We start from the raw sequence: 12,348 nt of genomic DNA, 5'->3' as shown, positions 1-12,348 counted from the left end.
TTGAGGAACATAACCAGACCCCATGCTGAACTTAGTTGGGGCAGGGAAGAAGACCAGCAATGGCACCAAGTTCTTGCAAATAGCAAAATTATGTGGTGCCGGTGATCAGTACCCAGCCACAATCCTCACAAAACCTGCCAGGCCTTCACCCAATCAGAGATATAAGAAAGCTCCAATGAAAAGCACTTGACCGATAGCTGAGTAGGGAAGAGGTTTTGCTGGATTTCCTGAGGCGTTTATGCCTCTGGACTGAAGTCCTCTTATGGTTGAGGAGTCTAGTTCTGTGTTTTTCAGACACATGGGAGGAATATATACCATAACATTGCATGTGTTTACAACACATGCGATTACAACGCGGTCGTTACAATGACCGCGTTGTTACATCGCAGTACATTACAATGCAAGTCGTTACAAAGACTTGCTCTAGATGGCGCGCTGGACTTGGAATAATATACTTTACTATTTCAACTCCAGTGTGTGCAACAGTAGGGAAGGTGTTGGACTAGTAACTTACACTAATCCTTAGTTTAGAGTGCCATCTAGAGGAAGTCATTGTAATGACTTGCGTTGTAATGCACTGCGATGTAACAACGCGTTGTTAAGGTTGTTTCTCCATGTGAGTTGTGGTTCTGGAAATGTAATGTAATGTAAAGAGCATCTTTTAAAGTGTTCTGTTACTACAAGGAGCCTCCTCGTGCTCTGCATCTCTGTGATAACTGACTGAAAGAGAGAACCACTAATCATGCTAAAAAAGCCATATTTTCAGTTTCTTCTGAAACTGGAAGGTAGCTCAAATGCTTCATAACGCCAAAGGGAGTTTGTTCCATGTTGAAGGTCCTAAGAATGAATAGATCTTGCCCACCATTCTGGACCGCATAATTCTTTGGATTTTGGCCAGAAAGAGGTTGGCTGAAGGCAGATGCCTGGATGGAGCATAGATGGAGATCCTTGCTCTGAGGTAGCCAGCGCCAGACTGATGTAGCGCCCTGTGTATCAGGAGCAAGGTCTTGAAAAGGAAAGGTGTTTATTATGGTTCTTCAAGTAATGTGTAAGGCTACTGAGTAAGAAAAAAGAAGAAAGAAGTTTTTACATAATTGTCCTCTACATTTCTAACATACATTTAATGAATTCCTTAATTTGGCCAGTCGTTTATCTCATTTGCTGACCCACTTGAATGATAGGCACTGGTTAAATACATCCTGGTTTCCTGAATATTGACTACCGTTATGGTACATCATGAAAAAGCTGCAACACATTTATAAAGCAAAGAGATCACACATACCACCAATGGCAAGAGAGACTACAGGGGATCTTTTTGCAGATGTGCACCTGATTGACATTTACAAAGTAGGAGCTTGGGCTAAGGCATACAAGTTTGCCAGACCCTACTGCCTGTGTGTGAGGTTGAAATAAGGATGGCAGTGGGATGTGATCCACAGCATTCTCAGATAAGGTGAGCTTTGTTCTGGCCTTTGACTATTATACTATATATCCTGTTTTCCAGTCCTAATTCAAGCATATGAATCTATAAGAAAACCATTGATGGGTAACAAGTTGTTTGACTGTACCTATAGTTCTTCAGATTTTGAATATTTCACAGATACACATGTGATCCTCCTCCTCCCTGTGTTTTTGAAGGCTCATTTAGTTATTTCTTTCACGGTTGCTTAGAAAATCTAAAACTAGAAACTTCACTGGAGAGTGGAACTTGAATCCTCTCCATCTCCTTACGTTTGGTTTAGACAATGTGGTGGATAATCTATTAAATCTGATGTGGTTTCCTATTTTAAAATTAGTGTTTTGTTTTCACTGCTACTTAACTTTGCTACAGAGGACTCCTCGTCAGATTACCAGGAATAATGAATGTAGGCAACTCTATCCGCTTAACCGTGGTGCAAATTTTGCCACGGTGCAGCGGCTTGATTAAGTGGGCGGGGCAGCGTCGGCCAACGGACGTGAGCAGCACTACGGAGGTAGTGCTTGTGACGGCCGTTGGCCGATGGGCGCAGCGAAGGGATTATGAAACAGATCCATACTGGAGAACTGTAGTTCCGGGTAAGTAACATGTTCTTGCAATGCAGCATTCACGCCAGTCTTAGTTTCTGACAACTGTGTATCTATCTGACAGTGGATCTTGAAAGGTCACGAAATGAGCTGGATGTGCAGGAGACTACTATGAGGAGGGAAAAGGAACTGCTGGAGCAGAAGCTGGTGCAGGTAGAGCGGGAGACACAGCTGTCGATCAAGAACCAGGCAATTTTTCATCAAGAAGCATTTGAGCGTCTCAAGAAGGATAAGGTACTTAAAGGTTTCACTGTGTGGGTTGGCTTTATTTATTTATTGACATTGTTATTTATGGGGTATTCTAACGGCACAGCCATTCACCCTAACAGGATCTCTAGTTGGTATAAAAGTAATTTACAAAAACAGTCCTCAAGCACAACCATAGTTATAAAGAGTCAAGTTCACCGTTTTTTCTGCAATTGAACGTGTAGTAGTTGATGGAACAATATAGGCATGGAATTCACCCAGGCACTTTACAGAGGAAAGGTAAAACTGCTTGATGTCTTAAGTTTATATTTCAAGGCTTCAAGCAGCAACTTGAATACCAGACTTTACATGTTTCTTCAGGTCATATTTGGTGCTTAGTTTATTGGGGCTTTGTGTGTGGTAGGTGTGATACACAATGTAATCTTACTACTTTCCCTTTAAAAATCCATTACTGTCATTCTATCCGTACTCCAATCTCTCCCTTTTCATAGGCAATCCTGTTATTCTACCCCTACTCCAAACTCTACTAAACACGCATGAAATCAAGCGCACAAACCTTACACAACTAATGCACAAGAAACACCCCCCCAAAAAAATATTTACTAACTACTCATTTTGGGTTTGGTAGTAGTGTGCTACTCGCTGAAAAAGCACTTCAATGCATTGTCAGGGGTCGGAAGCGATATATGAATACATTTACAATTACAAGCAGCTATAAAAGAAATGTGTTTGCAGATAGAGAGCCACTGTATACATTTGATCATGTCAGTCAGTGAAAACCACTTTGTTCGATTAATTAAAATCATAAAAGGACAGATTTAAGACACAAGAAAATACAATACAAATGGGCGATGCATAAATATAAACAGATTCTACACAAAGATATAAATAATTTAATGTTAAAAAAATGTATCAAGTAAAAAACAGTTACACAATATTAAAATTCATAGAAATTCATAGTCCAATCAGCAAAGGGAATCTTTTTCTTCTCAGACGAATGGCAGCGACAAGAAAACTGACGATGTTAAAAATGTTCCAGGTATTATCTAACAATTGAAGGTACATAAGGGCTGGTCTAACCTGTAAAACGCCCTTACCTCTCAGTAGTGGAATGAAAAACGTTTTTCCTAATGTCAGTGTAAAAATCGCAAAACAGTATAAAGTGCATGGTGTCCTGATTTGAAAAGCTATCACAGTTAGACGGGGCTGCGTCTTCCGGTTTACACCAACCTGATAAATTACCCAATGAGAAATGGATCAGGTTAAAGCGAAACCTGGTCAGAAGCCAACGATGGAAGGGCTTTGTCACAATTCTTAAGTAGGGCTCTATTGATGGTGATGAAATTATTAAATAATGAGCCCTAACCAAAGTTTTTTTTATTTCTTGATCCTCCCATTCCAGCCCTAATGTATTCAGGAACTGCGATTTTACCCATTTTAGGTCAGTTTTCTCAATCCCTTCAGGGGCATTATAAATGTCGGGGCGCCTTAGTTTAATAAACATACCCTTAACATATGACAACCACTGGATGTTACTGGCTTTGTCTAAGACAACGGGTGTGAGAAAAACAAGGACCCCCTGGGTAGTGATTATTGAAAACTCCTAGGGCAGGGTAAATCAAATATTTGCAAAAAAATCCTAGGCAGTCTTGATGTTAGACAACAAGATATGGGACCCAATTATGACTCAAACAGGCATGCAAAAATTATATGTAATCATATATGCAGGACAAGACATGTTTTTAATATACATAGTAAAAATTCATATACAGAATTAGCATAGTCCAGATTATATGACAATACACAATTAAAATTATGATATGCAGTAATTACATATATTAGCACAATATACACTGTAACAAAAAACGGTTAAAAAGACACCATAGATGATTATGCCAGGGTGTCCAGGAACAAATGAAGAAGAAATTACTCGACGCGCGTTTCGGCGAAAACGCCTTCTTCAGGAGCCACAATTAACAATCTGTAATTACATATAAGAAAGAAAGTTTGTAAACTACGGTTCTATAGTGGCTTGCATCTACAAAGTAATATAACTTAATCCACAGAAAATATACATGATTACATAACATGCTGCATGGCTGAGGGCCACAGACCCAACATAAGATCCAACATGAGAGGGACCAACATTCCTACTTTGTGTCTAACTTGTGATATGATACACATCTTTCATGCAGGAGATTGATTAGTACTCAAAAATCCAGATTCAAAAACTATCTTAGGCATATTACTAACTTTTTTTAGTTTATTAAAATGACAAGTTCTGGTACACGGATATTTACATAAAGGAAAAAATACAAACTTACAAGGATGAACAGGAACAAACCTAGAATTGATGGTTTCATGTGGAGGACAGGTCAAAGATGTACCTACGAAACATATATATATATATACAACATATGCATTAAGATTTATAAAACAGATTAATTGATATCAAAAATTACGATGAGTTAACTAAACACAACGATACCACATTGATGCAAAGGTGTATATAAATTCATGTCCCAATCTGTACATTTCAATCTCAAATAGACTAGAAATATACATACATAGTGCCTATAGAGATAATAGTCAGGACCAAATATAGCGGAAAGAGTTCCAAAATGCGACAAATATAACAAATACTTCTCATGGTACCTGTTTAAGAAGATATATTGCGTCTTTCGTAGAAGTTGATTCGAGTTCGAAAAATATAGCTGTATGGAATTATTTCACTGGATACTAAATGGCTGCAAGAAATAATAATAGTGCCGATCGATTTATTGACTAGAGACTGTAATCCTTAAGGAAATAAGACAAGAATAAGTGAACTATTTACCTTAAATGGTATATTTCTTAAATTGCCATATATTCACGATCCATGTATTCACAGATTATTAGCAAAATGCGGGTGATACGATCGTAGAATCTATAAAAGGAAAATATGTAGACGTAAATACCTAATGTTTCGAGAGACGACCTAATAATTAGGCTGATGGCTGATTCATTTACCTGAGCGAGGAAATGAAATTCTTAGGGGTTCAGTCGATAAAAAGTCAATATGAAGTTCCAGTCATGTTGTTTCCAAATGTCGCAGGATAGTGGCTGTGGATATCAAGAAACGTCCACAATGGGTAAACACAACGTGCAGGAATGATTATCGGTATATTTAATGAGTTTAGACCTATATACCGCCTGCCGACTTGGGTTGCAAGTCATGTACCTAATCTAATTGTTAGAGTTTTTTATCGCGCAAATGCTAAATGGTCCTACAAGGCATCTATATAAACGGTTCCAACAGGTAACCAACAGTGTATATTATCGACTCTATTGACTAAATAAAATACAATCGGAAAAAAAATTGTTTTTTAAATAATGTTAAAGGTGACTGGCTTAAACTATCGGACTCTGCTAAACCCGATTGAGAAAGTTACCTGATAGAGAAAACACGCTGAAAACCGGATGGACCTGACGACGTTACCGTGATGTGGTGTGCCGTCAGCGAAACAGGAATCAATTAGAGAGTGTTGACCAATCTCTTTAAATGTGTTTCAGCAAGGGCGGAGTTGCCGAAATAACTGGGAAATGATCATAGAAATGAACAAAGGACTAAGAATAAAAAAAGAAAAGAAAAGAAAGAAAAGACTAGAGGATATCCTGAATGAAGACGTGCCTGAGCAACGCGATGTAATAGGCATATATCAAGCATCGATATCATCCAACTTGTCTTAAAAATAGCTGATAATTCAATATTCGAAAAAGGGCAAACTCTAAAAGGATTATTAGAAAAAATGCCAGAAGAAATAACAAGGATAAATAACAAAAAATAAAATCACAAAATTGAAATGAATTAAATAGATAATGACCACATAGTGGAAAATGTTATAATATGCCAAACTATGGATGTAATTCATTTCAAAAGCACACATTAGGGAAAGATGCGATGTAACTAATAGTCACATACAAAATATATAAAATAGATGCGACAAGGCATAAAAAACAGAAAAATAAATTCTATCGATCAAATAAGAAATAATTGCAGAGACCAGCATATTAGTAAAAACTGGTTTATCTTTATAACATAGTATTAGAATGAACTAAGACATTCCAGTACCTGGAGGGGCCCGGAATGGCTATTGTTCATTTTCTATTAAAATAATTAATTCCTAAGATTATGTAAGGAAAACAGATGCAGGACAAGTACTGCTGAAGTCTTAACAGATAGCATTTTCCCAAGGAATTTCTGAGTTGAGGCCTTTCTTAAAAGTGGCAAGTGAAAAGATCCAGAAAGCATCTCGTTTTTTTCTGGTTTTACCTCCACCTTTACTTTCAGGAAGTCTCATTTTTTGTCTAAGACAACACAATCCCTTAAAATCTGGTGGTTCAGCGTTAGTTCTGGGTTAAGCCAGATTTTTATCCAACAGACCAGGGGAGCCAGACTCACTAGGTCAGCCACATAGCCCAACCCCAATTCCTAGTGGATAGCGAAAGTTGGGATTGATTTGGGGACAGACAAGAGTGATCGAAGAAATTTATATTCTGCCATCTGAACCCCTACCGCTTGTTTGTACCCCCAGATACCTGCACCGTATGTGGTGATGGCCAGACATTTCGACCTGTAAATGGCAAGAATTGCCTCACTGGGCCTGGTTTCTAATCGCCGGGCAAAGCCAAGGAGCGCTGACGAAGCTCTCACTACTGCATTCTTTTTGGCTTTAACCTGGGGGACCCAAGAGCATCTATCATCAAATAAAACCTCGAAGTATGTAAAAACTGTCACTCTGGTCACCTCAGCCCTGTTGCAATAAAAAGTTTTAGCTGTATTCTTTCATTGACCCATAGTCAAAATATGACATTTAGTATTGTTCACCACCAAATGCAAGGAATTCATAAAGGTCCCAAATGCATCTAGGAGTCTCTGGAGACATAACGGGGTTTGTGATAGTAGCACGGCATCATCCGCGTATAGGTGGACCGGGATGGTCCTATTTCCCTCACGCGGGATGTCCAGACTAGCCTTATCCAAAGTTTTATCTAGGGCATTAATATATAACGTAAAAAGTAAAGGGGCCAATATACAGCCTTGGCGGGCATCTCTACCAGACTTAAAGTGTAGTGTGCATTTGCCCTCCTGGGTAAGCCTAACGGCCGCATAAAGATCCCGATGTAGGTCAGCTAGAAAATAAACCAGAGAGGGATCGATCCCCATTTCAAGTAAGATGGACCATAGCCTTGATCTGTTCACAAGATCAAAAGCTGACGATAGATCCATAAAGCCCATAAATATGGAGCCCTTGGAAGCTACAGTATATTTATTTATCAGTAAATATAAATTGAGGCACTGGTCCATAGTGCTTCGGCCTGATCTAAAGCCATACTGAAGGTTGGAAAAAAAAACATTTTCATTTGCCCAATCAGTGATTTTGACCAAGATCACCTTACCTAAGATTTTAACGGCAGAGTCTATCAATGATATGGGCCTGTAGCACCTAGGATTCCCCCATTGGCCCTTTTTAAAAACTGGAATAATAATAGACTGGGACCATGAAACAGGAAACCCCTTGACAACTGTAGAATTAAAAACATTGGTTAATATTTTAGCCCAGAATTTAGCATCACCCTTAAAAAGGTCGACAGGGACACCATCGGGACCAGGAGCCTTATTACTAGATGAGTCCATTATTGCCCTTTCAATATCTTCCTCTTTAAAGACCAACAGAGGTAAGTCATTACCAGTGTCTAAAACAGAAATAGACTTGTGTAGCTAGTTTGACCCATAGATGCCCTAGAAGTGAGATAGCCACTGGTCCTCAGAGATGTTGTTTTCAAGGCTACCATTCTCCTGTCCTGAAAAAAGAGGACTGTTAAGATTGGCCCAAAACTTTGAGCTCTCCTTCAATATTTCGACGGACATTAAAGCATTCCAGGCCTCAGATTTGATCTCATTTTTACGGGTAAGGACTGCAATTTTATATTCTTTTCTGAGACTAACTAGTCATTCCCTGTCTCTGGGTTTATTTTGCAGTGCCTTTATTAAATTTTGAGGAGCCCTAGAGCATTTGGAGTCAAACCACCTTTCCTCTGGTTTAGGCCTGGGCTTACTTCTAATAGTTAAATCTGTAGCAACCTGGGCGCAAATAGCTTCAAAGGCTCTAATGACCATATCATTCGGGGTGGAATAATCTGCACACTTTGCAATGTCATTTTTGACCTTTAGACATAAATTAGCAAAAAAAGAATCGGGGACGACCTTGGCCCATTTAAGCCTCCTCCCTTGATCTCCGGTTAATACAGGATATGGCCCCCTAACCTTAGATGGGGCACACAGGAGGTCCATACCTTTATCTAACTCAAGAATAACGGGGTTATAGTCGCTAAAGGGAGAGAACCTCGCATTATAAAATGCTACATTCCCTAACAGAGATGGGGACACAAATATGTAGTCAATGATGGTCTCCCTATCCTTGGCCTTAAACGTAGCTACCCTCTCACTAAAATCATGAAAGCCTGGTTCATAAAGATCAGCACCAGAAAGTAGATCCTCCAGAGCCTCCCCTTTAGATGTGTGTTCAAAATGTGGTAGCGACGGGTAATCAGGACCCAAAGCATCATCAATTCGACAATTCAGATCACACAAATGCACATTAAAATCGCCCATAAGTATGGTATAAAAAAAGTGGATTGCTGTAAACTATATGCGTCTAAAAACATTTCAAATAAGAAAAATGTTCATTGGTAAATTCACATTCCCCAGAGTTATACAAACTAATTAATAATATTTTAGGGTGGTTAGGAGTATTTAGTTCGGCTATCTGACAATTATGGGAAGTTACCTCCAACAGCTTTACAAACCCTTTTAACTTTAGGGAGAAGAGCAGCATTAAACCACCCTTATCTCTACCTGCCGGCGATGGACGAGCAGGCGAACAATATGTTTTAAATCCATCTAACCGAAAATTGCTCTCCCTCTCCGATGTCTCCTAAAGAGCAATAATGTCGTAATTTTTAACAAAATTTAACGAGCTCGGATCCTCCCTTTTTGATCTAAGCCCTGCGATATTCCAGCTACTTATGCTACAGTTAGGGTCAGCATCAACATCCATAATTTGAGTGTTGAAATTCGGATCCCGATGACAAGCGAGGGGAGACTCTAGTCAGTCATTCTTATCTAGCTGGGACAGTAGGGAGAACCTGTTAGATAAGACTAAACCCGCCCCTCTGGGACTTTCTGGGTGTGAGAAACTTGTTGGGGTAATGTGTCCCTAACATTAAGGCTTACGAGTTGGGGTTCCTTGTCATTGTATACTGCATGAGTTTGAGTGGCCTGAAGTGGCCTCCTCGGGAACACCTCTGAGTGGGTCTTAACACCTGCAGTTGGGCGTCTAGGAAGGGGATGAAAAGATCCCAACGGCAGGGCCCTAATACCCCCCCTATCCCCTCTCCACCCCGAATGCGTCCCAAAACAATCTGTCAGCAGTACCTTGTTTATTAAAATTAAGAATTACACAGTCCCCTTCTACTTGTTTTGCGCAATTACCTATCCACCTTACCCGCCTGCCATAATGATACTGGGGGAAATTACAGTATTTCCAGAACAGTAAAAATCACACCATTTTTTGGTTTTCGCTATCAAAGATGCAGTAGATTCTTCCTCTCTAGCACCCAATGGTGGAACCCTTACAAGAACAGCTACCAGAGGGGTAGCTTCTGGAGGGAGGTTGATGTTAGGTAATTTAATTTTCAAACTCGTCTCTTGTGGGGCACGGAGCTCCCTACTCACCAAAGTTTGGGCATGGTCCACTGCAGCCACAGGGTTCCTATTGCTACTACTGGAATTGCCCCCTCTCCCAGTAGAGCCCCCACGACCACTAGTTTTAGGGAGCCCTAAGTCGATATTCACTCGGGAAGGAGGTAATTGGGCACGCCCCAAGTCCTCATCCATACATTGCCCCGAGTCTAAATTAAATTTAGCCGGCTCAGTTAACTTAGAGGGGACATACACACGATTTGGTGCTGTTAAGAAGGAATTAATACATTCACACTTTTCTTTTCCATAATACCAGCTACACAGGTGTTCATTGTGTCAATGATATCTTTTGCAACTCCAGTCAGAACAGATTCTAAGCGTGAAGTAAAAATCTCCTCCACCATGTTCTGAACTGTCACACGTAAAGTTTCAATTTCAGCAGTCCCTTGGGAGGAATCATTACTTTTTGGGCCCTTATCCCGGTTACACAATCTCCTAGTCAATTTCTTTTTCACAATAAGCCTCTTGGGCTGCCCTTTGGGTTCGAATACTGGGGCTGGTGAAGAAAATTTGGTTGCATTCGCCATGTCCCCAACCTCAGTGGCAACAGGAATAGGTCCAGATACACATGTTGGAGTTGTTAGAAGAATAAGCGGCTCTAGTGGGACAGAATTGTTTACCTCAAAATCAGATGTAACGGTCCTAGCAGCTAACTCTTGACTCACACCCAAGCCCAGTTCCTTTTCTGCATTGGCAATTTCTTTATTTAATACCCCCACAGCCGAGGTTAGATATGAAATAGTAGTTGCCGATTTTCTGGGTACTTTTGCTTTAACCCCCCCCCCCCCGATCTATGGTAGAGAGAAGTTTCCGCTTACCCATTGTAAAAGCCAAATAAAAAGGGGGTGGCCCAGCCCGGCCTCTTCCGGTTGCTGACGGGCGCGGACGGGCCCGCCCTTGGCCCGCACGCATCCCGCGCTACGGGAGGGCCGTGCCATTTTTGAGGGCCTCTGGCGCCCTCCGGCAGCGTCACGGGCTCTGCACCTCGCAGAGCCCCCTGGGAACTGTGGTCCTGATCTTGAGCCAAGTCGTTCCCCTCACGGCCGCGCTAGTGGCTCCAATGACGTGGTAGCAAAGACAGAAGTGACAGCAAGCTGTGAGTATTGTGGCCGTTCCCCTCACTGCGGATTTAGGCAATGTCGCATTTGATCATGTCTCTGACATAAAAAGCCATAGACTTGAACTATATAACATATTTTTTTAACTATAATTAGGTTCAGCCAGCAGCTGTCTTGATGATTTGAACCTTGGCTGTACCCTTCTTGGGTAGAGAGAATTACCTAAATACACCTAAGACTGTGCTAAGGCACTAATTGCCAAAATTCTGTGAGGAAAGGAGAAGAAAGGAAATAAACAATGGTCTGGGGCCATCAGTGATGCTGCAACAGACCAGTGCCTTCAAGGAGGCCATATTGATAATCTTTGGTAGCTTACCAGATCCCTCTGTTGCACCTACATGCCCAATGGATTCAAGGAGTCCTCCAATTGAGTTACCACTGGCCGAGCCGACGCTGCCTGTTCCGCTCGACCATGCAGCAGACCTTGGCCCTTCTCCACGGCCGTCATCCTTCCCGGCTCCAATTCTGACACCCCAATTCATGCTGCTCCCCCCCTGTGTCGACATCGGCCCGAAGCCGCGGATGCTGGAGGAACAAAACATTGTGCTAGTGCACTCAGAACCAAATCCTGACATGACCTTGGGCGAAGTTGAGTCCCCCCCTAACATTGCCTCAATCAACAGCACAACCCCTCTCAGTCTTGAACCAAACTTTACCATTAACCCCAAATAGACATTCTATTCAGCATCTATTTCACTCGGAAGCAGATCATACTCAGCAATGTCTCAATGACAATCAGGATGAAACAAAGGAACATCAGTTTTATGATAATGACCATCTTTATATGAAGCTTCAAGAGGCCAGAGGGCTAGATGTTTCCCCAGAAATCAGATTGATTTCTCCCCTCACCCATCTACTGAAGAATCTGCCTCTTTTGCAGCGGGCATTCAAACTACTGCAGAAGTCCCTGATCTTCAATTGCCTAGAAGTAAAAAATAAGTTGCTCATAGAATTCGTGCAGCCTGTGCGGATTTCTTCAGAAAAACTCTTGCTGTTCAACAAAGCAGAACCCTCTTCTTGCCCGTTGGTAACTAGTCAAGTGGGTAGAAGGCATAGACCCTGCCCTCCTGAACCAACATCCTATGTCAGAAAGCTTGGTGGTTCAAGCATCCACTGTTAGACTTAACCTCAGTACATTCTCCACTACACCTCCGA

The 12,348-nt window shown here is 41.1% G+C and overlaps 1 protein-coding gene across 1 annotated transcript in view; it reads left to right on the top strand.

The window, feature by feature from the left end:
* CROCC2 (ciliary rootlet coiled-coil, rootletin family member 2) overlaps positions 1–12,348 on the top strand; it is a 1,301,560-nt gene that overhangs the window by 589,058 nt on the left and 700,154 nt on the right. Inside the window, exon 20 of the mRNA XM_078665477.1 lies at positions 2,129–2,298. Within this exon, the coding sequence (XP_078521603.1) occupies positions 2,129–2,298 (170 nt within the window). The remainder of the gene's footprint in view (positions 1–2,128; positions 2,299–12,348) is intronic.

Source organism: Lissotriton helveticus, chromosome 11, assembly GCF_964261635.1.
Source record: "Lissotriton helveticus chromosome 11, aLisHel1.1, whole genome shotgun sequence".
Lineage (NCBI taxonomy): Eukaryota > Metazoa > Chordata > Amphibia > Caudata > Salamandridae > Lissotriton > Lissotriton helveticus.
The sequence above is the reverse complement of the archived record's forward strand: the minus strand, read 5'-3'. Positions and strand labels throughout refer to the sequence as shown.